Consider the following 27708-nt stretch of genomic DNA (forward strand, 5'->3'; position numbering starts at 1 on the left):
GTTCTGGCATTTGAACAACAACAATAGTGACCACAGTATGGAGGGCTATGCCAGGACTTTTTTATTCCTGCTGAAAACAGAATCCAACTCAGGGATGCCTGCCAGAACGCCACACTGTTCTTCAGTCCAATGGCTGGGAGTCTGCTCACCAGCTGGAAGCAAATCATTATCAAAAAAGCCTGATCAAGTGCAAGACATGTTACCGAATTTTACCTCCTGCAGCCAGAGGCTTAATGCTTTTCCTTGCACTGTAATTATGGTATGATATTGAGTTAGAAATGTGGCACTCACTCACTGTTTAAATAACTCTCTTTCTTTGGATTGTTACTGAACTGAATAATTGATCACCTGAGGTTGTTAATTGTCTTCATGTTTGAAATGTTGGCTTTCTACTGGCTCCCATTTTTCAGCCATCATTTACGCTGATAGGTAGGTCTGTTTACTCCTACTGAAAGTGGGGAGTGAAGGGAGGGAGACAAACAAAAAACCCACATTTCTTCAAAGAAATGGCTTGTATCATGTACTATTTATTTTTTGAAGTCATCATTTTGGAAATGCTACTTAAAGGTATCACAATGGTAATATTGAAATTAGGGAGACCAATGCCCACAATTTACACTGTTCTTAATTGGCATACAACTAGTTATAATTAAAGTAAGCAAACCACGTAGCATATAAAAATCCTCAGAGTTCAACGTGAATAGAAGGTATTCCAGTGTTACCTAATCCCAAAGGGATACTTCGAGTAGTAAGAGATCCCTTTGGAATACTTCTGACGTGCCGTGATCTTTTTTTTTGTGATCCAGTAGTTAGGCCCTAATTGATGGCCATGAGGAACTGGTTGCAGGTTTCTAAGTTAGGGCTGCTTGGCCCCAGGGTAAATTAGAGAAGGAAGGATACTGCTCTAAATTATGCTACTAAAACTGCTGGTGTAAGGACCCTACTATCAAGGACGGGTTCAGCATAGCTCTGCCATGCTCCATCCAATCCTGATACATACGCAGTTCACACCTGACTCACCCCTTCCTTTATCTTTTGTGTACACAGAGGGATTCTCTGCTGGGAAACTCTGGCCAGTTTAAAGCCATATTTTGTTGGCCTTAGAGGACTGGGAAATTTGGGCCACCGATTTTAAAGATTTCGGGGCAGGGATTACAAGGACTCATTCTCTACTGCTGTATCTCTGCTGAAGCCAATGGAGTTACACCAGCAGGGAATTTGCCCCTTGTGTCTTTGTTTTGTAAAAGCCAACTACACCTATGGTGCTCTATAAGTAATAACAATGAATACCATATGTCATGACATTTAGTGTCACGGATTTCAACTGGCTTCTGAGGTAAGGTTTTCAGGGGAGGATTCATGTCTTCCAATGTGTTTGAAGCTCACCTAGCACAGTGGGGGATGGTCTTGACTGAGAATCTTCAGGCATTAGACAAGTAACACAACATAGCCTAGGAAAACTCTTATTGTGGTGTGACTGAAAGGTATTTAATGCATTCAGTCTGTATGTGAGGAAGCAATATAATGCTATTGTGTTGCACTGATGTTCTGACAGACAACAGCACATGTCCAACCAATATATCCTGGGCAAGCATACTAACTCAGCTCTCAAAATAATATAAAGCAGATAAATGCCATGTACGTTATAACTCACTCTGCCCCGGACAAATTTTATTCATGCTCTTTCATCAGAGGTCAGAAATCCTCTATTAAGTTCTAGGAAATAAAAATTAATTTCAACAAAAATATTTTCATGCTGATTGTCCTACATTCAAATAGAGGAAAAACCTTGTTATAGTGATATTAACCCAATTAATGCAGTTCAACCAATTCTTAGACTGTAAAGTGAATATAAGTTAATGATGCATTTTTCAGTACAATAATGTGTAGATGGTTCTATGCAACCTGGCATGTCAAAATGATCTCCCAGATGCTCAGACACCTACATTAAATAGAGCTTTATAAATTCAGTACAAATTAACTACTGTGTAGCTGCTTCGGGGTGAAATCCATCAGATATTTTCTGCCACATTATATGAAAGAGTCTGTTTGGGGAAATTGTTTTGTTGCTGTTCTGTACAATTGATAGGAAGGTATTCAACTGAAGAATCACTGAATTTTATCTCATATACATGCTCCATGCTGGGATTTGACACCCCTCCCCTTCCTTGTTGTGAGAAAGTGAGTACACAATACACTACTTTGTCTCCCCCACCCCCAAAATGCACGCAGAAATGCAAAATAAATTGATTTCCATCTGAAGGCCATGGTGAATGATACCTGTGCATTAAAAGACAGAAGTCATACCCAGGACTCCAAGGTTAAATGAGTTTATTGAGATTTAGTGGTTACAATGGTATATTAGATACCTGTAATCCAAGCTACACCTACATATTTGCCTCTAAATTCTCACATAATTAATTTCTCTGCCTCTAAGCATTCCACCACCAAGTCTTCTATTTCTAACAATAATATAATAATAATAATAATATAAAAGGCAATGTCAATCACCATATTTGTGCTTCATACTTCACCATAAAGAATTCAGTTGGCAAAAAGTAAAACTTTTTCCATATTAATGGGATTAATTGAAACATGAGCATAGTCATAACCACTACTAGAATATAAAGAATAAAATATGAATTAAAAGAAGCATTTTAAAAATGGATTAGTTTTTATCCTTGTTCAAAATTCACATACTATGATGAAGATGAATTAAATTTAATTATTGGGCCACACATTTAAGCATATTGGCTAGTACATTTTTGCACTGTAACAGAAGCAATACGAGCTTTATGGTCTACCATTACACTTCCAGGTTTTTTCAATTAAATATACCTGCCAACTTAATGTTTCTTGCATGCATAAAGTTTTGCTTTTCAGTTTATTATTTACCCCCACAGTTGAGGTGCAAATTCTTTGGCCAATTTTATGCTATAGTTTAAAAAAGTAAGCTTGGGATAACTCCATGTAACATCAGAATAGAATGGTCTGCATTCGTGGGTTGCAGATTGTTAATTACTTTAATAGAGCCTCAGGACGCATGCAAATTGACACTGCTTCATTTGTTTTTTCCCCCATGCCAGACGCATACAAGTCGGCAGGTATGCATACAAAAAGGAATATAAAACCCTCCTGGTAAAGCCTACTGTTTTAGAAGGAATCCATAGCTTTAAATTCACTTAAAGCCTGTACTGGGGAAATGTGTTTCTTCTGAGAACCTCTTCTCACTCGTGTCTGATATTCTTCTGGCTTTTCTCTCTTTACTAAGGGTTTCTTCTCGGGGGCCTTCATCTTCCAAGATACAACAGGTGAGTTCACTGCAGCTGTACCATAGACCTTCTGATATTTCGTAGAAGCCACATATGATGCTTTCACCGTAAGGACCACAGCGTTCATCAGATTTTTAGCTGCCTGGATGAGGGACGTAGCGCTGTCCAGCTGTGGATAGAAAAGAGAATGAAATATGAACTCACCTCCAGAAGGATTTGATATATACTCTCAGATCTGATTGGATTTTCTTGCAGAAGGCCAGCAGAATATTATACAAAAAGAACAATCTCTGTACAGGATACACCCAGGTTTGTAGCACAGGTGTCCCAGGAACAGCCCACCAGTAATGTGCACTGAATCGGACTGGCAGCTACAGAGAAGCTGAGTGATACTTTACAAACAGTTCAAAAGAAAAGAAGTTGTTTTTCTTGTGTGTGTGAGGGGTTCGATTACATAAATTCCTCTCAAAAGTGATGTCTCACCAAACCTCTGACAACATAGGGCTCACCTGTCCTAGAAGTGCTGCAGCTGTGCCGCTCCAGCACATCTGCTGAAGATGCTCTATGTCGGCAGGAGGGAGCTTTCCCGTCGGCAGAATAAAACCACCTCCACCAGAGGCGGTAGCTATATTGGCGGGAGAAGCTCTCCCGACTACTGAGCACTTTCCACCTCAGTGCTTAGGTCAGTGTAACTTACGTTGCTCAGGGAGTGACTTATCACACCCCTGAGCGATCTAAGTTATACCGACATAAGTGGTAGTCTGTACAAGCCCTTACTTTTAACTGTGAGGGACAGCCAAACAGGTCAGGTGGGATTTCCCCAAACTCTCAGCTTTAGCCTAACTGCTCTCATTAAGTCAGTGTAAAACACCAATCGTTGTCATTGGGAGAGTTAAGCTAATGCTAAGCCCTTTGGGGAATCCCACCTGAATAGTTTAGAAAAGGTTGTGAAACCCTCAAGAAGTAGAAAAGACAAAGTAGCTGAGCGTAGATTTCACAATTATATGAGTAGGTAAAACAGTGGTTTCACAATTATACATGTGTAAAACTATGCAAACTCTCACCCAGGTATTCGCAAAAAGAAAAGGAGGACTTGTGGCACCTTAGAGACTAACCAATTTATTTGAGCATAAGCTTTCATGAGCTACAACTCTGAAACCCAGGTGTTATTGACTCTGTGTGTTATACTTGTCACTGCCTGCATTTTCCTCCAAAGGACCTTGATTTTGCAAACTATCCCTATTCATCAAAGCCCTTATGCATATGCTTAATGTTAAGCATGTGCTTAAGTCCCATTAATGCAATAGGACCTAAACATGTGCTTAACTTTAAAGCAATGCGACTTCAAGTCAACAGGATTTAATCATGTGCTTAAATAAGTATGTGATTAAGGGCCAGATTTTTTCGAGGTATTTAGACTGCTCCTGAGGTTTTGGAGGGCAGATTTGGGGTTTTAGACATAGATAGGTACCTAGTGGAATTTTGGAGCTAGGTATCCAGACGCTTTTGAAAAATCCCACAAGAAGCTACATGAAAATGTAGATCAGTGGTGGGCAACCTGAGGCCCATGGGCCGCATATAGCCCGTCAGGATAATCCACTGGCGGGCCGCAAGAAAGTTTGTTTACATTGACTGTCTGTAGGCAGAGCTGCCCGCAGCTCCCAGTGGCTGTGGTTCACCATTCCCAGCCAATGGGAGCAGCGGGAAGTGGCACGGGCCGCAGGGACACGCTGGCTGCCGCTTCCCACAGCTCCCATTGGCCGGGAACAGGGAACTGCGGCCACTGGGAGCTGCGGGCGGCCGTGGCTGCAGACCGTCAATGTAAACAAACTGTCGCATGGCCCACCAGTGGATTACCCTCATGGGCCGCATGAGGCCTGCAGGCTGCTCACCACTGATGTTGATCCTCAAACTCCTAAATGACAACCCTGTAAGTGCCCCAAATTCCTAGGAACCTACATTTCTGCAAGTAAAATCCTCACGGTGCCAACATTTCTGGCCATGCGTGTGCACATTGCCATCTCCTGACGCTGCTGACATCATCTAAGCCACAGGGGGATTACAAACTAGGCTTTCCCCCCTGCTTATTTTACCTGCGGGGCCTGATCTGGTAAGCGTGCTCTGAAAATGCCTTAGAGCACACGTACTGGATCCGATCTCCACACAAAATGCACCCCAGAGGAGGTTTACCCAACAGCTCACTCACCCAGGATGTTGAAGACCTAGGTTCAAATCCCCACTCAGCCTGATGTAGGGCAGGGACTTGAACCAGCATCACTCAGCATTTTCCCCAACCACTGGGCTATGAAGGATCCTGGGGCAGGTCTCAATCTCCTGGGGAGGCTGCTCCACTTTGTGAAAGTAAATAATTACTCACTGGGCCAGAGAGACAATGAGAACGACTCTGTAGCCTGGTAGTTTTTGTAAGAAAGGGCTCACTTAGTTTATATGGCTAACTCTAGGAGAAGGTTCACCGCTGTGAATTCTGAGCAGATTGAGGAGCCTCGCTCCCTTTGACGGGCACAGCTTAAGCCACACCCACCTCCTCAGCATTTCCTGCTGGCTCACTTAGATGGCTCCCCACAAAGATTGTTGGCTTTTGTGGCTCCCCTCTTGTAGATCCCTAACTCTCTGTGTACCTTGTATAGGGAGCTAGGGCACCTGATTTGGGGCTGAAGATTTCACCAGGTGGCAGGGCACCTGAAATTAGGCACTGAGCTTAAGTCCCCCTTGTAGATCTAGCCCTAGGCCCCTGCCTGCATCTTTAAGTGCTTATAAATTCTTTGAAAATCTGGCCCTAAGGCCCAGAGCCACAAAGATATTAAGGCACCTAACTCCCATTGAGTTCAATCAATACGAATTAGATGCCAAAATACTTTTGAGGATCTGGACCTAAGTGATTTGCTAAACTGGGGCTCAAGTTACCATGTTCATGTAGTTCTTTGAAAAACATTGCAAAAGGGGGGTTAGTTCCTTGTTATTAAACCAACCAGGTCCTCATTGCAACAGGTTTAATTTTCTGCTAAAATAACAGTGTTTTCAGGCTTGTTGGGACTATGTCAGATGAGACGACTTACCATAGCGCTGCTTCCATCCCACTCTACTTTCCCAGCCAATTTCACAGTCGTTCTAATGAGCCCCTTCCCTTCCTAGTTCCCTCCGGTCCCAGCTTTGGGTGATGCATTTTCATCTTTCACAACAATTTACATGTATGTTTAAAAAAGGCAAAATACACACAAAGGCAACATCAAACATATAATGTGCAGAATACATGGACACTATGAAAACACTTTGTGTTACTCAATATAAGCAAGGATGTTGCCCTAATCAACATGCTCAAAATATAACCAGAAAGAAACCCGTTTCTCCAAGAATAGAAATGGGGAAGGGGGAATGGGCAGCATAGAAGTATTATTAACAATGTTCCAGAGGCCTGGAGGATGTGTGTGAGAGAGCAAGTGAATTCACAAAGCAGAAGGAAGCAGAGGAATCCCTCACTGTCAGCAATGAGTCGCACTCTGCAGCTTCTCCGTGGAGACGGAGACACAAGGATTCCACCATCCCTGCTCCGCACAAAAATGGAGGCTCCAAAATCCAGCGAGATGACATCTCTACAGCACCCAGATTTTTAAAATGCAGTGGGAGTGATTTACATGTAAAAAAACCCAGCAGTGTGCTCTTCACCAGCACTCTATTTCAAGACCTTTTGCACTCCGCATCTGTAACAGAAAATGTTCACGGCACTGTTTACTTTGTATTCCTCCTTGTCAATGGGTATTTCACTGCCTCATTCCTACATTTGTGCCATCCCCTGAGATTACTACCTCGGGTGGAATAGTGATTGGCTCTGTGATGAGTCGGACTGGCCCCGCACTGGGAATGAGAGGATCAACCCTTCCCTGCTGGCAGAGGAAGCCATGCCCCTGAGGCTCTGCTGGGCATGCTCCAACAGACAGTCCAGTATAAAAGCCTGCAGAGCTGCTCAGTCAGGGTTGGTGGCTGAGGAAGGAGGACACGCAGCGGAGGCTTCAGCCCAGGAGCAATGGTGACTCGTACAGGAGGGAACTGAGGGGCCAAGAAGTGGGACCAGAGACCGGCAGCTGTGGGAATCCCAGGGAGCACCAGGGCTGAGGAACCTTGAAGACCCTGATGCCACAGGGAATGCTATGTTTGGAGAACTGGTAGGAAGTGACCCAGGAATGGAAAGGGAGTGGTATCTCCCTCCACTCTGAGGGCAGTGTGTTGCAGTAGGATTCCCCGTTGACCCGGGGCGGATCACGCCATAAATGACAGAGCCCTGGGTTGTAACCCAGGCTCCCCTACTGAGGGTCTCCCACCCTTTTTGTGATGACATAGTTCACCAACCCCTCTCTTACCTCAAAGGAAATAGATGAACTCCGGCTGCTGGGCTGCACTATCCTATGAGGGGAAGAGGACTTAGAGGGACTCTAGCCCTTGGGCCACACTGCTTTAGGAGCGCAATAGAGAGACTCCGGTTGCTAGGCCGTGCTGTCCCACCAGGGGAAGAAGATTTAGAGGGACTCTAGCCATTGGGCCATACAGATCTGACTACCAGGGAGGTTGTAGAACCGGCGTAGAAGCCGGGAGGTGGGGTTAACCTCCTTCCCCCCAACTCCCCCACACCCTGGAATCAAAGGGGTTGACAAGGTACAAAACCCGGCCCAGGCTCTTACATCTTGTCATGCTTCATTCCTACACTTTCTTGCTCCTTTCCCTCTCTCTGGCTGCAATGACATTTGGTTCAGTGTGCTTCCTTTTGTGCCACCATTTGTTGCTGATGAGCCCTAGCAGTCACAAGCAGATTTGTAGCACCTGATTTGAGGTCTTTTACTGCCTCTGCTAGGCCATTAAATCAAAGCTGAAGCCAGTGGTTTGTCACTGGAAGGGCAAAACATAATGACTGAGCTTTCATCAAAATCGTGCTGATGGAGACTAGCTAACATAAGGACATAAGAACATAAGGATGGTCATACTGGGTCTCACCAAAGGTCCATCTAGCCCATTACCCTGTCTTCCGACAGTGGCCAATACCAGATGCCCCAGAGGGAATGAACAGAATAGGTAGTCATCAAGTGATCCATCCCCTGTCGCCCATTCCCAGCTTCTGGCAAACAGAGGCTAATGACACCATCCCTGTCCATGCTGGCTAATAGCCATTGATGGACCTATCCTCCATGAATTGATCTAGTTCTTTTCTGAACCATGTTATAGTCTTGGCCTTCACAACATCCTCTGGCAAGGAGTTCCACAGGTTGACTGTGAGTTGTGTGAAAAAATACATCCTTTGGTTTGATTTAAAACTACTGCCTCCTAATTTAATTTGGTAGCCCCTAGTTCTTGTGTTATGAGAAGGAGTAAATAACACTTCCTTATTTACTTTCTTAACACCAGTCATGATTTTATAGACCTCAATCATATCCCCTCTTAGTCATCTAAGTCAGGAGTATTTCCTTTGTAATCAATCAATGTGGGACAGCCACAGTACTTTGCGCTCCTATGAATTCCTTTCAGCTGCATATTTCAAAGAGCCTGACAAACTTCAATTTTCATGACAAAACTTTGAGGAGGGAATGATTTTAGGCATTTTTGAGATGGTGTGAACTAAAGCACAGAACCATTAAGGGAAGCATTTTCAAAACTTCAAAAGCGAGGCACCTAAATCCATATTTACAGCCTGACCTTACAAGCACTTACCCCATTCGGTTAAGCACGAGGTAATTCCACGAGGGCCAATGGGCCTATTCACGTGCTTAGAGGTAAGCATGTGTATAAGTGCGCAAGGACCGGGGCCTTAGGGTACCTCCACACCACAAAAAAATAACAAAAAAAACCCCAAACAAACCCATGGCAGCGAGTCTCAGAGCCCAGTTCAACTGACTCAGACCCACAGGGCTCACATTATGGGGCTAAAAATAGTAGTTTGGTATACAGTCCAGCTCAGGCCGAAGCCAGGGCTCTGAAACCCAGTGTGGGAGGGTGGGTCTCAGAGCCTGGGCGGGAACCTCTACATTACTATTTTTAGCTTCTATCGGGTGCCCAAGTCAGATTCTGAGACTCACTGCTGCAGGGTTTGTTTTTGCGGTGTAGATGTGCCCCAGGATACCTAAAAAAGTGGCCTGATTTTCAGAAATGCTAAGCACACCTGCAGCTTCCACTGATGTCTCCCATTGTCCAGCACCTCAGAAAAGCATCTCACTTATTTTTGTGCCTCTTTAATCACCTGTCCCTCCTTTTCAACCCATTATTACAGCAGATAAAGGGCTGCTCATCTTCACCAGTACTAATCTAAGGATGAGTTCCAGACACCCCATCATTGGTCTTAGTATTCATTTACATTCTAATATGCCTCCACCCTCTGAAAGCTTATGAGAGACATAAAAAGCCCCTACCATTATTAGGCCCTGGGTGTCCACCAAACCTGCTCATAAGTATCCCCCATATCCAATTTGGCCACCTAAGTGAGTTCCTTATTGCCTTCAGGTCCTGGCCTGTAGTTTAGTTCAGCAGAGAAGAATTAATCTGAATGAGCATCACTTCAAGTCACTTTTTAGGCCTTGCTGTGCCACTGTGGTACTTCAGTTTTAAGCTGGCCTGTTGAAATCAGGAGGGTTACACTGGCACAGAGCGGATGCAATAGTGAATCAGGACCTTGATGTATTAATTTCCTACAAAATCTGGGCACAGAAACACACACACTTTCCCAAATATGTAATGCTGATAACTGAAAAGGGGAAATTAACGTTGAAAATAAAAGCAACAGCAGGATATTATTGTGCAGACACAGAAAGCAAACACCACTCCCTAGCAATGGAAAGGAAATTATTCATGTGATGATACCCTTCGTGATAATAGCTAACACAGTCTTTTTGACAAGCTATGCAAGTGATATATTTTCAAGAGTTCTGATACTTGGATCACTTTTTGCTTTCATTTAGGGAAAAAGCCCTCGAAGTCACAAAAGAGAAATGTAGGCGATTGTGCCATAAAACTTCAACAGCAAAGAAGGGTGGGGAAGGAATCACAATTCTTAAAGAAACTTGGAATCATTCCGCTGGAGCCTGGTCATTCATTCAGGTTAAAACAGCCATCTACCCAAGAGGAGGCACAAATCATTCGGAAAAAAGACTTTGCTACAAGCTAACTTTGCAATTAATGAATGCAAGGTTAGAGAACTGGAGCAGCAGAGCCTATTTCCTGCCAAGAAGATAATTTCAGGTGTAACAAAACTGCATAAGGCTTTCAGGGATGTGTGATCAGCTTCTACGCTGTGCTATATTTCCCCTGAAATAGAGGCAGAATTTTCCAGCGTCTTGTGGCAATAAGGATATTTTGCTTCTTTTACAGGCACACCATAATCAGAAGTGTCTGAATAACAAAAAGCAATAGCTACAAAACTAAAGCGGGGGGAGGAAGACTGCTCATGTTTTCCTCAACAATATTTAAACGTAGAATAATTTTCCCTCTTCCTTTTATTATATCCTTAATGTGGGGGAAAATGATGACTCAGTTTTAAAAGGAAGAGCATTTTCTTTCCAGCAGTCACCCTATGATTTAGAGAAGGAGAGAGAGTGGAGCTAGCAGAAGGGAGGGAACCCTGATCTTTCACAATTCAATGTGCTTTTTTCAATGCAATGTTCATCTTTTTCTCCCTTTGGTGAGAAAGTGGTGTCGCTGAAATAGGAAAAGAAAAAAGTTACAGAATAGTTGGATACATTGGATGTATTCAAGTCAGAAGGTCCAGATGATATTTATGCTAGGGTACGTAAGGAACTACCTGAATCAATCTTCAAACCATTAGCAATCTTCTTAAAGAACTCATGGAGGACTGGCGAGGTACCAGGAATCTGGAGAAAGGCAAACATCATGCCTATCTTTAAAAAGGGAACAAAGAGGATCTGGGGAATTTTAGATCAGTCAGCTTACCTTCAATACCTGGAAAGATACTGGAACAAATTATTAAAAATCAATGTGTAAACATCTACGGGATTAAAGGGTAATAAGTAATAGGCAAAATGGATTGGGGAAAAACAAATCATATCAAACCAATCTAATTTCCTTCTTTGACAGGGTTACTGTTCTAATGGATAGGGTGGAAGCAGTAGACATAATATATCTTGGCTTTAGTAAGGCTTTTGATGCAGTCCTACATAACATTCTCATAAACCAAATTGGGAAATGTGGTCTAGATGAAATTACTATAGATGGGTGCATAACTGGTTGAAAGACCATAATCAAAGAGTAATTAGCAATGGTTCACTGTCAAATTGAGAAGACGTATCTAGTAGAATCCAGCAGGGGTCTATCATAAGTCTGGTGCTATTCAGTATTTTCATTAATGACTTGCATAATGAAATGAACAGTCTGCTCATAAAATCAGCAGATGACACTAAGCTGGGAGAGGTTGCAAGCACTTTGGAGGACAGGATTCAAATTCAAAATAACCTCAACAAATTGGAGAATTGGTCTGAAATCAACAAGATGAAATTCAATAATGACAAGTCCAAAGTACTACAGTTTGGAATTAAAAAACCCAACTGCTCAAATACAGAATGGGGAATAACTGGGTAGGCACTAGTCCTGCTGGGGGCTGGGTGCACAGTGGATCACATATTAAATATCAGCCAAAAATGGAACGTAGTTGTTAAAAAGGCAAATATAATTCTGGGGTGTATTAACAGGAGAGTCGTACATACGACACAAGAGGCAATTGTCCCACTCTACTTGGCACTGGTGAGGCCTCAGCTGCAGGACTGTGTCCAGTTTTGGATGCCACACTTTAAGAAAGATGTGGAAAAATTGGAGAGCGCCTAGAGGAGAGCAACAAAAGTGATAAAAGTTTTAAAAAAACCTGATCTATGAGCAAAGGTTAAAAAAGAAAACTGGGCATGTTTTGTCTTGAGAAAAGAAGACTGAGGAGGGGGACCTGAAAAAAGTCTTCAAAAATGTCATGGTCTTCTTCAAAGAGGACTGTGACCAATTGTTCTCCATGGCCACTGAAGATAGGACAAGAAGTAATTGTCTTAATTTGAAGCAAGGGAGATTTAAGTTTGACACAATGTCAAATTTTCTGACTATAAGGATAGTTCTATACTGGAAAAGGCTTCCAAGGGAGGTTGTGGAATTCCCATCACTGAAGGTTTTTTTAAGAACAGGTTAGACAAACATCTGTCAGGGATTATGTAGGTTTACTTGATGCTGTGTTAGATCCCCTCCAGCCTTACATTTCTAAGGTTCTATGAAAATATTTGTCTGAGGAACTCTCCCAACCATTAGTGTTGATTTTTAATAGGTCTTGAATAACTGGGCAATTTTCAGAGGACTGGAAGAAAACTAATGTAGTACCAATATTTTAAAAGGGTAAATGGGATGACCCGGGGAATTATAGACCTGTCAGCCTGCTCTCAATCCTGGGTAAAGTAATTAAATGCCTGATATGGGACTTGATTAAAAAGAATTAAAGGCGAGTAATATAATTAATGACAATCAACATGGGATTATGGAAAATAAATCTTTCCAAACTAACTTGATATAATTTTTAGATGAGATTACAATTTTGTTTGATAAAGATAATAGTATTGATGTACACCTAGACTTCTGCATGGCATATAACTTGGTTCTACACAACAGTTTGATTAAGAAAAGAGAACAATACAAAACCAAAAAGGTGAATTTAAATGGTTCAAAACTGTTTTGATAGATCTCAAAATATAATGGTTAACTGGGAATCATCACTGAGTCGGTATGTTTGAAATGGGGTCCCGGAGGCATTTGTTCTTGGTCTTACACTATTTAATATTAGTATCAGTGACCTGGAAAGAAACATAAAATCATTACTGATAAAGTGTTCAGATGAAACAAATAATAATGAAGAGCACAAGTCACTGATACACAGTGATCTGGATTGCTTAACATGCTGATACAAGTAAACAAAGTGAGTTTCAATAAAGTCAAATGTCAGGTCATATGTTTAGGAACAAAGAATATAGGCCATACCTACAGCGTGGGGGGACTCTATCCCAGAAAGCCGTGACTTTGAAAAAGACTTGATGGATATTCAGTTAAATATGATCTTCCTGAAGGATGCTGTGGCTAAAAGGTCTAATGCAGTGCTTGGATGTATAAATAGGGATATACTGAAGAAGAGTAGAGAGGTAATATCTCCATGTTCAGCATTGGTGTGACCATCACTGCAATACTGAGTCCAGTTCTCGTGTCCAAAATTCAAGAAGGATGTTGATAAACTGGAGAAGATTAACAGAAGATCCTCAAGAATAATTAAAGCACTGGAACATATGCCTTGCAGTGAAAGACTCTAAGTGCTCAGTCTGTTTATCTTAAGAAAGAGAAGGTTAAGTAAAGGGTTACTTGATTACAGTCTGTACATACCTACGTAGGTAACAGAAATTTTATAATAAAGGGCTCTTCAACCAAGCAGACAAAGGTATAACAAGATACAATGGCCAGAAGTTGAAACTAGACAAATTCAGTCTCATAATGAAATGTAAATTTCAACAGTGAGAGTAATTAACCATTGGAATGACTTAGTAAGGCTTGTGGTTGATTTTCCATTACTGGAAATGTTTAAATCAAGGATGGATGTTTTTCAAAAAGATATGTTCAACCACAGCTACTAGACTTGAAGCAGGAATTAATACAGGAAAATCCTGTAGCCTGTCTTACGCAAGAGGTCAGACTAGAGTATGACAGTGGTCCCTTCAGGCTTTAAAATTTATGAATTAATTTTTACTACTAGTACTAATGGCTATTGTTAGTCTGATTGGCTTTATCAGGTTAGTTTGTGGTTGTTGTTGTTTTTAATTATTCTTATCCTTGGTTATCATATATTACAACAGCACCTAAAGCCATTGGAATCGGCACTGAACAGCAGTATAAGGGCTAGATTGAGATTTGGATTACATAACTGTGCAGGACCCTCTTACACCCCTACTCTGGCTAACAGGACCTAGGTGCCGAGAAATAAGGAGTGCTATGCATCTGCTTTCTTCCTCCCCAGACCAAGTAGCAAGAAAGAAGTGTGAAATGGATCCATTCCACCCATTGTTGTAGGGGTAGTACTGGCCAATGAGCTTCTGGTACAGGCCAGCAGTGAAGTAGTATCCCCTGGGAGCCAAGAGGAAACAAGGGAGGAATTGCAAAAAGAAAAGGAGGATTTGTGGCACCTTAGAGACTAACCAATTTATTTGAGCATAAGCTTTCGTGCGCTACAGCTCAGAAAGGTGTATGAGGAATAATGCCTCCTAGAGCTACTGCTGTGGAAGTTCACCTTCTGCAACAGCCCTTGCTCACAGCTATGTCTTAAGGCAAAGGGCAAGTCTACACTACAAAATTAAGTTGACCTAAGTGACTTAAACGTACAGCTACCGAAGTAATTGAATCAGTTTTACATATCCACACTATGCTCCTTGTATAAGTGGTGTGTGTCCTTACCAGAAGCACTTGCACCAATTTAACTGCCAGTGTGGAGTATTGTGGGATGGTTTCTGAAAGGAGGCAACCGTCAAAGTAAGCAACACAATGTCTACATTGACACTGCATCAATCTAACTATATCAACTTCAGTACTACGCCTCTCATGGAGGTGGAGTTATTAAGTCAGTGTAGTGGGCGATTTAGATCAGTGGGAGATAAATTTTAGTGTAGATGCTTACAAGTTAGGTCGAGGTAAGGCTGCTTACATTGACCTAAACTTTGTGGCATAGACCAGGCCAAAATCTAGTCCTATATAAATAAATGTATATTTTTCTCACAATTATAGTAATGCCACCTGACATTTCTGTAGTGCTTTCCATTGCAAAGCATTTTACAGTTTTACAAGTGTGTATTAATGACAACCAATATACGAATCACTACACCCAGGACTCAAATGCAGCCATCTCTGGGTTGTTTAACAGTAACACTACACAGTAGGCTAAGGCCCCAATCCACCAACTAATATAAGCACATGAGGAATTCCACTGAAGTCAATGTAATAAAGTGCTTTGCTGGATCTGGGGCTAGGACCTGAAGAAAAGTAAAATCCATTAGTCAGTTGAAAGTACATGGCAATGTGTTGTAGCTAAGCAAAATGCTATTATCCAAACTGGAATGTGGCCATGACACTGATGTTAAAAAGGTTTCATGGTTAGCTAGAGAAAACAAAGTATATTCCCCCTTTTCTTGATATTTTCCCATTGGATTGCAATTAACTTACTCCTCTTGACATGTTGACGTTTTAACTCATTTAGGTGGGTAGCTGTGTTTCATAACTTGCCAATTCACTGAGTACTTCTTGTCATTTGCATTGTTTCAATTATAGGTAGGTAAACCATAGGGACTCCCAAGCAGACTTAGTTATACTGAACACATTCTGCATCCTTAACACAGTTTTTCATACCATCTCCCTCATCATAATGGAAAACAGACAAATGTACCAAGAATTATGGGTAGCTCCTCCATATAACATGAATCATTGCCATTTTGAGGAGAGACTTATATTGAAGTTGGTTGGTTACCAGTTTCATTATGACAATATCCAAAACTATAAGTAGTGTTCTAATAAAAGAAGACACACACAGAGGCAAACACACTTGATATAGAGACCGAGAGGATGCATTTGTATTGCTGAATAAATCACTTTGACCAATATTAATTGCCAAAAAAAAGAAAAGAAAAAGAAAAAAAAGATCCCATTTTATTTTCTTTGTATAAAAAGGTCTATTTAATATAAATAGGTATTTAATTTGTGAAAACAAAATATCTAGAGATAAATATAATAGAAGATATTCACTGAACTGAGCTATGTTTTAAATCACATTTAACAGCTAAATGAAGAGATAGTCCTTAAAGAAGTAATAAATATTATTCTATGTATAATAATAGGTTATAATACATAATTTTAATTAAATTAGTTTTAAATCAAACTGGTTGACCCATAACTCCTGATGGTTAAAGGCTGCCATAAAGGACTTTTAATCCTAAAAGTTAACAAAAATATATGCACCAGCCCTAAAAAACCTTTCACTTTGTTTTTACACTCTGCAACTACCCAGAGATAAAGATTACCTGACTGAAAAAAATCAGGAAAATCAGGAAAAATCTTTATATCACAGTGAAACCTATTTTAAGTAAGCAGATATGAATCCAGCCCCAAATGGTCATCCAGTAGAAAAGGTCTTAAACCCTAATGGTAGTGCACTAGAAAGTTTGAAGATATTTCAAAGTGTTAATTTAAGATGGGGTTTGTGTGTGGACATAATCACTAGTTCACATTTCACTGTTATGCTACTTGCACACTGCATACCACATGCAGCAGCATGTAGGGTATGTTTAGCTACACTCCACAATCAAAAGCAGGCTGTATCCACATTGCAGCGTGTAGCTACATGTGTTAGTGAAAGGCTCTGGCAGGGTCAAGGCAGTGGGGAAAGGCTCAGCAGCAGGGAACTTCCAGAGCCTGTTCCCACTGCCTCCCCACTGTCAAGGTCCTTCCCTGTTGCTGGAGTCCTTCACTGCAGCGGCAAAAGGTCCGGACACCTCCTTTCTACTGGAGTCTTATCCTGCTGCAGGGAGTTGTTTTATCCTGCCACAGGGAGCTGCCAGAGCGTTTGCCCGTTGCTTCCACACTGCTGGAGTCTTTCCCCTCTGTTGGATCTTTTCACTGCAGTGAGGAAAGACTCCAGCAGTGAATAGGCAGAGGGACACTACACTACTAAAAACAGCAGTGTCAGCAGGGAAGGCACTGCTTGGGCAAGTAGAGAGCCATGTAAGGGATATACCTGGGTGCATACCCACAAGATCCAGGTATGTCTTTGCATCTAAGAACTCCCTCCCCGTCTACACTGATATTTGTACCCGTGCTGGGGGGAATGTAGTGTATGTACTCCACATGCCACTGAAAGGAGTGTGCAGTGTAGATGTGCCTTTTATGTAATCGAGTTTAAGGCCACAAGGGATCACCAGATCATCTAGTCTGACCTTCTGTATATCACAGACAACTAATTCCACGGCCACACTGACCCCAGTGAAATCTCTTTCTGAGTTTACTTACACTGATGCATGGCCCTGATTCAGCAAAGTACTTAAGCACATTGCTAACTTTAACTTCAAAGCAGACTACTCACTCACTTCAGCTTAGGTATGTGCTTAAGTACCTTGCTGAATCAAGGCCTAAATCCAGAGTACCTACGATGGATTTAGAGTAACTTACTCCATGTCTGCATTGCAGACTTCTGTTGGCACAGTTATGTTGGTCATGGGAGTGAAGAGGTATGATCCCTGACCCATGTAGTTGTGCCGATGGAGGTCCCTAGCGTAGACACAGTTATATCAGCAAAGCTGAACTTTTACCAGTACAGTTTGTTTCACTTGTTGTGGGAGGTTTAATTACATGAGTACAAAGTGAAGTTTTGCTGGTATAACTGCGTCCATATTAGGAGCACTTTGCTGGTAATGTTTTTTCTTGCCTTCACCTTGTCCTGTTAGTTGGGCCAGCAGCTCTTGTTCAGGTCCAAGCACTCTTGTTGACTACTTTTGTCCAAGCTGACACCAACTTTCTTCATGTCCTGCTTCGGCATCTCGAACCACCTTTTTCTGATTCTTCCTCCTGGTCTTTGTCCCGTGACTACTAGATCTGATACTCTCTGACCAACACACCACACGTCTTGTTGTCTCACATGATCCAACCATCTTAGTAGATACTCTCTCCGCTTTTCCATGATGCGGGCCACCTGCATGATAACTCATACCATTTCATTGTGTGACCCCATCCATCAACTCTTGTCTTCCTAGTGTTAACCTAAGCATTCTCATTTTGTCAGTATGAAGTAATTGTTCTTCTCTCATTCATCCACTAACTTTCTGACCCATATGTCATGGCCAGTCTAATTATGGTCTTATATACTTTGCTCTTTAGCTTACTTGCCATATTCTTCTTGCAGAGAACTCCTGTCAACTACCTCCTTTTCCACCAAGTGCTCTTCATGTGACCCCTAACATCTGCTCCATGGTCCTCGCATGGCTCAACGCTGAACTGAGGTATTTAAATTGTTGCACAGACTTTAACTCTATACCATCTAATTATACTGACTTCTCATTGTCCCTCTCAATAAAGCATTGCGTGTATTCCATCTTTTGTTGGTTGATTCATAAACCATTTTCTTTTCACGCAGCCCTCCACTATAATGGTATTGCTATACCAAGTTTTAAAAAAGCACCTTAGTGGTATCGCTGTATCAGTAAAATGTTCTTAGTGTAGATATGGCCTTACCTCAGAGTTTGGCCCATATATTCTAGCACTGAACAATATATTGGGCCAGATCCTTAGTTGGAGTAACTCAGTGTGGCTCATTTCAGTGGAGTTAGGACACTTCACAGCAGCTTGGGTTGATTAGATCAGCTAGACCATGCCCCTGACAGTGCAGGATTGGTCCCTATTGCACATTTTTCTAGAATTATAGACTCTAGAGTAAGAAAGGCCTGTTGCGGTAGCACAAAGGATCAGATTTATGTGCTTTAGCAGTCATCCATTAGCAGTAATTCCACTCCAGCTGAAATTTTGGAAATTGCTTTATCAAAATACCATTCTTATGTCAATGGCTGATGTTCCAAATTGTCAGCATTTATCCTATGAATGAGGCATGATGAGAGCATAAATTTTAACACTCGAAATGAAAATATGGAACACAAGCCAAATGGAAGCCACTGAGTTTTTAATGTTGTCCAGCTATAGCTATGTAAGTATTATTATTATTGGCTTCTTTCCATCCTGATAGGAACTGAATGTTAAGAAACAGTACTGTGTTCCACGCATCTGTCATAAATCTCACAGGAAGCAGGGATATAGATCCTTGTATTATTGGTACAATAGTCTTAAAGCAATGGTGGGGAAAAATCTGACATTTCCAACTAGCTAGAGTGGTGTGGGAGGCAGTGAAACTGGACATATGGATGAGGGTTCTATTTGGGATACAGTGTTTCTTTATCCGAGTATAACAGGGTGTAGCAGGGCCCCACTTGGTCCTGCCTCTTCTCTGCTCTAAAAACCGCTCCAAGACCTTCTGCCTCAGCAGTCACCAGTGCAGTTTATTTACATCATGCCATCCCCCCACCTTCTCACCAGGCACAGCTTGGGGCTTCCAGCCTTGAGGACTTCTTAGCCTCCGGACCCAGAAGGGCAGAGCTGCTCCTTTCCCCTTCCCCTTCCCTTGCTTCCTCCTTTCTATCTGCCTCCCTTAGCTTCCTTCCTCTGCGGCTTTTATACTGCCCCAGGCTAATTAGGTTGGCAGCTGTTTCCCCTTTGCCAATCAGGTGCAGATTTCTCTAGCCAGCTCCAATTTACCTCCCTTAATTGGAGCAGGGGTGACAGAGGGCTGGCTCAGGAGTTCCTGCACAACACCCTGTCACACCAAGTGTAACTATAATAGAAACTTTGTGTTTGACATCTGCATTAAATACAGCAAACGAGTAGCTCACACATCAGAAAACTACAAAGCCATTTATTTAAACGTAATGAATTAATATTACCCACATATCACAAAATACTTCAACTCTCTTTGCAAAGGCATCAGATTTCATGTAAAATCTAATGTTACAACAATAAAATCCTCCAAACCATTCTGCCATCTCAGCTGGATCTTTTAGTGTCTGTGGATGGATAACAGACACAGTCCCAACCACATCTGGTTTGAGGAAAAGATGAATCACAGTGTGGAGGAGAGGATGAAGGTCCCATCACAAAAATAAAATAAGATTACATCTCCTAGTGTGGTTGAGTCAAACAATACTTTGGAGAAGACACAAGATCCCAATCTATCACAGAAGATACATTGTCAGCATGGATACTGAAGTGCACAGAATAAGAAGTCTCTTGAGAATCCACTGATCCAACAAGAAGTCAGTTAGATAAAAATTCAGGTGAGTGATCTGCATACAACCAGAACTTCATAAAACTTTTTATGCTCTGATTCACAAGCAGGACAGATACACACAAATCAGTCCATCTTTGATTCTGGACATCTCCTGAACCTGAGATCGTATGTAAAACCCACAGCCAGGACTCTCTCTTCACTAACCCTCCCTGAATCTGAGTACCCATTTATGTCAGATGCATGAAAGAAAGTGCAGGCTTTCATATTCAGTTGCTATTACATCTATAAGAGGCTGATATAGGGTAGCATGTCAATACTATTGATTTGTCTCCTCCTGCTTTGAATTTTGTATTGTATGCCTTTTGTGAGACGGTTTAAAGATGTAACAAATATATCTAGATTTTTTTTATATATTTCAGTTTTTCCAAGTGAATTTAATACTTCTATAAAGGTGTTAGATTGCCAACCCTGGAGACCAGTCTCCTCTTATTTATCCAGAGAACAGGAACAGCAACTAGAGAGACAGTGCATGTTTTTCCTTACTGTTTTACCTGGAGAGACTTGGAATAGACTCATGTTGATTGGTTATTGCACAATCAACACCAAGTAGCGTAACTATCAGACACAAAGTGAATCATACAATCATAGAATAACAGAGTTGGAAGGGACCTCTGGAGGCCATCTAGTCCAACCCCCTGCCCAGAACAGGACCAATCCCAACTAAATCATCCCAGCCAGGGCTTTGTCAAGCCTGACCTTAAAAACTTCTAAGGAAGGGGATTCCACCACCTCCCTAGGTAACGCATTCCAGTGTTTCACCACCCTCCTAGTGAAAATTTTTTTTCCTAATATCCAACTTAAACCTCCCCCACTGCAACTTGAGACCATTACTCCTTGTCGTGTCATCTGCTATCACTGAGAATAGTCTAGATTCATCCTCTTTGGATCCACCTTTCAGGTAATTAAAAGCAGCTATCAAATCCCCCCTCATTCTTCTCTTCCGTAGACTAAACAATCCCAGTTCCCTCAGCCTCTCCTCATAACTCATGTGTTCCAGTCCCCTAATCATTTTTGTTGCCCTTCGCTGGACTCTCTCCAATTTTTCCACATCCTTCTTGTAGTGTGGGGCCCAAAACTGGACACAGTACTCCAGATGAGGCCTCACCAATGTTGAATAGAGGGGAACGATCACATCCCTTGATCTGCTGGCAATGCCCCTACTCATACACCCCAAAAATGCCATTGGCCTTCTTGGCAACAAAGGCACACTGTCGATTCATATCCAGCTTCTTGTCCACTGTCACCCCTAGGTCCTTCTCTGCAGAACTGCTGCCTAGCCATTCGGTCCCTAGTCTGTAGCAGTGCATTGGATTCTTCTGTCCTACGTGCAGGACTCTGCACTTGTCCTTGTTGAACCTCATCAGATTTCTTTTGGCCCAATCCTCCAATTTGTCTAGGTCCCTCTGTATCCTATCCCTACCCTCCAGCATATCTACCACTCCTCCCAGTTTAATGTCATCTGCAAAGTTGCTGAGGGTGCAATCCACACCATCCTCCAGATCATTAATGAAGATATTGAACTAAACTGACCCCAGGACCGACCCTTGGGGCACTCCGCTAGATACCGGCTGCCAACTAGACATGGAGCCATTGATCACTACCCGTTGAGCCCAACAATATAGCCAACTTTCTACCCACCTTGTAGTGCATCCATCCAGCCCATACTTCTTTAACTTGCTGACAAGAATACTGTGGGAGACCGTGTCAAAAGCTTTGCTAAAGTCGAGGAATAACACGTCCACTGCTTTCCCTTCATCCACAGAGCCAGTTATCTCACCATAGAAGGCAATTAGATTAGTCAGGCATGACTTTCCCTTGGTTAATCCATGGTGACTGTTCCTGATCACTTTCCTCTTGTCTAAGTGCTTCAGAATTGATTCCTTAAGGACATGCTCCATGATTTTTCCGGGGAATGAGGTGAGGCTGACCAGCCTGTAGTTCCCAGGATCATCCTTCTTCCCTTTTTTAAAGATGGGCACTACATTAGCCTTTTTCCAATCTTCTGGGACTTCCCCCAATCGCCATGAGTTTTCAAAGATAATGGCCAATGGCTCTGCAATCACATCCACCAAATCCTTTAGCAGTCTCGGATGCAACGCATCCAGCCCCATGGACTTGTGTACGTCCAGTTTTTCTAAATAGTCCCGAACCACTTCTTCCTTCACAGAGGGCTGGCCACCTCTTCCCCATGCTGTGCTGCCCAGTGCAGTAATCTGGGAGCTGACCTTGTTCGTGAAGACAGAGTCAAAGAAAGCATTGAGTACATTAGCTTTTTCCACATCCTCTGTCACTAGGTTGCCTCCCTCATTTAGTAAGGGGCCCACACTTTCCTTGGCTTTCTTCTTATTGCCAACATACTTGAAGAAACCCTTCTTGTTACTCTTAACATCCCTCACTAGCTGCAACTCCAAGTGTGATTTAGCCTTCCTGATTCCATTCCTACATGCCCAAGCAATATTTATATACTTATCCCTGGTCAATTGTCCAATCTTCCACTTCTTGTAAGCCTCTTTTTTTTGTTTAAGATCAGCAAGGATTTCACTGTTAAGCGAAGCTGGTCGCTTGCCATATTTACTATTCTTTCTACACATCGGGATGGTTTGTCCCTGTAACCTCACTAAGGATTCTTTAAAATACAGCCAGCTCTCCTGGACTCCTTTCCCCCTCATGTTATTCTCCCAGGGGATCCTGCCCATCAGTTCCCGGAGGGAGTCAAAGTCTGCTTTTCTGAAGTCCAGGGTCCATATTCTGCTGCTTTCCTTTCTTCCTTGTGTCAGGATCCTGAACTCGACCATCTCATGGTCACTGCCTCCCAGGTTCCCATCCACTTTTGCTTCCCCTACTAATTCTTCCCGGTTTGTGAGCAGCAGGTTAAGAAGAGCTCCGCCCCTAGTTGGTTCCTCCAGCACTTGCACCAGGAAATTGTCCCCTACAGTTTCCAAAAACTTCCTGGATTTTCTGTGCACCACTGTATTGCTCTCCCAGCAGATATCAGCATGATTGAAGTTGCCCAATGGACTTGAAGTGCAATGGACTTTCGGTCCAATGGCATCAATAAAGCACATAGACTAGAACATTTATTTTCATAAGACTGCGTTAGCCACAGCTGTTCCTCATGATTTTGTCAGTGTGATCAAATAGCACAATGTGGCATTTCAATCTGTATTGCTGAAAAAAAGTGTGACTGTCCAACTTTTCCATTTGTAAAACTGTCGGAACCTCTGTGTATGTGTTATCTTTCTGTCTTCATCTGAGATGATATCTCACATTCCAAGGCAAATTGCTTCCTAACTAAATTCAGATGCCTGCAATTGCCTTTGCCCAGGTCAGAATAAGAAGAGTTTGAGGATGACTTTGCTGGCATACATGGTTTTCCTCAGGGGAGCTTACCAAAACCATCAATCATATTCAGTCCTGAAATAAATAGGATGTAATAGCATTGCTGAATGGCAGATATTGGCAGGATAACAGTTCTTCTATCCTGGCATGGTGTTTCATTGCTTGCCAACTAATATTTTGCATCTTGTATAAAAAAGATAACATAGGGTTTAAACTCACAAGTGCTGAACACTTGTGAGATGTTGAGTTCCCTCCATTTCCATTGAAGTCAATGAGAGCATTCAGGGCCTGATCCAAGACCCAATCAATGGAAAGATTTCTTTTGATTTCGGTGAGCTCACTCTTGCAGGTCTGAGCCCATAGCAAAAGGAAGAAGGAAAAGAAGTCCTGACCACATGAAATATGATCACATAGACAGTAGAGTATCTATATTCCAGTTGATATGATAGTCTGTCAGCTAGCAAATGCATAACTCAATTTTTCAGCAGAGGCTTAGCCATGTTACAGATTATGTGAAGATTCTCGTCAATCACCGAATACATTATTTGTGAACATAAAGAGGTGCATTACTATAGATACTATTGGCCATTTTACTCCTTAAAAGAAGCAGTTTGGAATTTCTGGATACTTTGTAAATAAATTAAAACACAAACAAATGAGTTAAAAATTCAGTAGAGATTCCAAGAAAAAACAAAAAACAAGGGAAAGTAAAATGAACCAAACCCCTCTCATTCTATTCACAAGAGCAGTCTTGTGCATGTCAAAGTTTGGTGGCCTCAGTGGGATTACCCAGACGAGTAAAATAAGAAGGATTAAACCCAATTTAGACAACAAAGATATTTTTTCATCACTTATGTCAATTCTGCAAATGTTTATACATCTGAGTAACTTTACCAATAGGAGTAGTCCTATTGAGCTCAATGTCAGAGTTACACACATAAAGTGTTTGCAGGACTAGGATTTAAGTGAATAATGATCCATTTGGCCAACTTTTAGAATTTGCAATGGAGGTCATTCAAGAAAAGTGCTAGAGGACACTAATCACACATTTGGCATTGACAGATATTTAACAATTCATCACATTTGGCTGGTCCAACACCATTTCCTTTAGCAATTACATGTTATGTTACTGAGTTACATTAGGAAATTATAACTCATTTGGTCAAAGTTTTATTTTGAGCTTCAGAATCTTGGAAGGAACTTTACTCTGACAACACATGCAAAGGTACTTACAATGCAGTCTGAATAATTCACATGCTTTAAGATTTTTTGTACTAAATATCCTTGGGACACTCGTTTCTATGTCCATGCAGAATAATGCAACCCTCCCTCCAATCCTTCTCTCCAATTTATAATTGACCTAGAAATGTTACACAGCCAATCTCAGCCTCTACTTTAAAATGGAAAAATAAAAGGAAGCCCCTTAACCTTTTCCTTTGTGAAGACAACCCTGGTGTATTCTACAGATTTGGGGTTATTTATGGTTCTCTGTACAGTTGCCTAGAGCTAGTATTTGGTACCTGTGAAAACCATGGCCATGTGTCCCTTTATTTTGTGGAGGATCCATGATTTTTTCATGACTATGGGGGCAGAGTTGCATGAGATGCTACCAACGACAGCCTTCTCAGCTGTCTGAATCTGAGCCACTTCCTCTGCTCTGAATCTCTTTTGACGTCTGGCCTCAAAAAGGAATAACTAATGAGCATGATAAGGACAGTGTGGTCCAGGGGCCTAGGCATGGAATCAAGAAGAAGTGCATCCTAAATCTGACTCTAATGTGGGCTTCTTCTGTGGCCTTGGCCAATACACTTAGATGTAAAATGCCTGTTATATATGGATAAATCCATTTTTGGATGCCTAAGCTGACGGTCTAATTTTTGAGAGCTACTGAGCACCCAATTCAGTCAGTGAATGCTGAGGGTGCTTAGCACTTCTGAAAAAATCAGTTCCTTGTTGTCTCCAATTAAACAGGCCAAGAATTATGGTGAACAGCATGGGTGGATACTTTTGAAATTGTTGTCCTTAAGCTCTCTGTCTTATTTTTCCAAACTGCCAAATGAAGATAATTACTTACCCCATGGGGGTGTTGTGATTATTAATTAGTTGATGTTTGTAAAATGCTACAGAAGTGTTAAAACTCACCAAGACCTAGAGGCTCCAAGACCCCTGGTTTATTTAAATCAATGTTCTTTGCAAAACTTTGTAAAAGTTTTGCCTTGACTTCGGTACGAGATGGGCTCCATTTCTCCAACAGCCCCATCTCATCCCCAAACTCATATATTTTCATGTACAATACAAGGCTATTAAGCATGTTACTGAGAACATGGCAGGTGTTGCCTATAAATGTTCAACCTTGCTTTCTGAAGCAGATTGATACCTCTTATACTCTGAATTTTCTTTGTCAGCAACATTCCCAGTGTAATCAACTGAGCAGCTAATATTTAATGATGGGTTTCTACGAATCCAAGTTGCTATCCTGGATATCTGTGCTAATGGTATTGGTAAATGATAGCCATAACTCAGAAGTGATTTCTAATTTTACTGGAGAATACTGGGGTGATTCTGGTGCCACTGATAATGAGCTTCCAGCAGTGATACAACCAGGTTTATGATGGAAATGGTCGACTAAGTAACAATGGCAATGACAGTAAAAGATGAAGTGTTTATAACTCAAAAGATATACAATCTTCAGAATTTGTGATCAACTGGGATGCTTTATACAGTACAAGTGCTGCATCCTTTCATAGCTGGTGTCCTCCGTCCAACCCCCACCCACTAGTTCTTGTTGTTTTAATCTTTTTTGCCAGGGAGAGTACAGACTGGGAACTGGTGAGACCTGGATAGGGAAGGTAGGTGTCTCAAAAATTATCTGAGGACCTAATGGCTTAAAGCACAACTGGGAGTCATGACTCCATGGCTTTCTTTCTGCCCATTACTTGCTATGATGGCATTGTTCAAGCCATTCACCCTCCCTGTGGCTCCTATATTCTCATTTGTAAAACAAATAGAATAAATATAAATAACAAAAATAATAATAATAATAATATTTGTTTCCACCATGGGTTTGTGAGGCTACATTGTTTGCAAAGTTTCAGAGTAACAGCCGTGTTAGTCTGTATTCGCAAAAAGAAAAGGAGTCCTTGTGGCACCTTAGAGACTAACCAATTTATTTGAGCATGAGCTTTCGTGAGCTACAGCTCACTTCATCAGATACATACCGTGGAAACTGCAGCAGACTTTATATATACACAGAGAATATGAAACAATACCTCCTCCCACCCCACTGTCCTGCTGGTAATAGCTTATCTAAAGTAATCTAAAGTAAAGTTTGCAAAGTCGTTTGAGATACTCAAATGAGATACATTGTGAAAATGCACAGTAGCATTATTAGTTATTATGGTGAGTCTGGCAGATGACTGACTGGCTAATGCCTTTGAGAGAGGACTCTCCTACAGACAAAAAGTCTAGGGTATTAAGGTGGTCATGGTCTCCTTCCTGGTTCCTCTGACCACTGGTGTTTAGCCAGCTATGGTTTAACATTTCACTGGTGGTTCAAGTGACTACAGGACAAGGTTTAAAAGAATTGTGATTTAAACCTACATGAAGGGTTCCCTGACTGCTATGGGTCTGACTGTCTTTTCAGTGAAACAGGGATAAATCAAGAGTAAGACATTTGATGTCGATGGAGTTACACCACTGTAAAGGAATTACAAATGAGGGCACAATGATGATCTGCCAGCTGACAGTTTTTGAAGAGATGGAACATTTCACAATTTCACAACTCCTCCCTCACTCCCAAGATCATAAATGGAAAAGGAGGAGATAACAGTCATTTCTAGCCAAGAAGCCTCTAATTCAACTTCTGAGAGAGTTCAGACTGGCAAGTGTTGAGGATTTGGGAATTATAGGGATGCCCATTAATCACACTGAAAATGTGTGTGGATTCATGCAGCTGAAGCCATATAATTAAGCTGCTACTCAGAATGTAGCAGTATGTGCTTGAGGAAGCCACATGGGATTTCTGTGTGTTTATCTGCTTGCACATACATGTATAGGTAAACCTGAGTAGTTCTTTTGTTCTTATACTGCTAGGCAGAGTGAGTGCAAAACTGATCCAAGACAAACTTGGATGTGTGCCTTAATTTTTTTTTA

At 41.7% G+C, this 27708-nt stretch overlaps 1 protein-coding gene across 4 annotated transcripts in view; it reads right to left on the reverse strand.

Moving 5' to 3' along the window:
- Window positions 1-3153: 3153 nt before the first annotated feature.
- CTNNA2 (catenin alpha 2) overlaps window positions 3154-27708 on the reverse strand; it is a 715434-nt gene continuing 690879 nt past the window's right edge. For all 4 annotated transcript variants that reach the window (XM_077814694.1, XM_077814693.1, XM_077814692.1 and 1 more), the window contains one exon: window positions 3154-3441. In XM_077814694.1, coding sequence (XP_077670820.1) covers window positions 3154-3441 — 288 coding nt within the window. The remainder of the gene's footprint in view (window positions 3442-27708) is intronic.

This window comes from Eretmochelys imbricata, chromosome 4, assembly GCF_965152235.1.
Source record: "Eretmochelys imbricata isolate rEreImb1 chromosome 4, rEreImb1.hap1, whole genome shotgun sequence".
In the NCBI taxonomy this organism is placed as follows: Eukaryota; Metazoa; Chordata; order Testudines; family Cheloniidae; genus Eretmochelys; species Eretmochelys imbricata.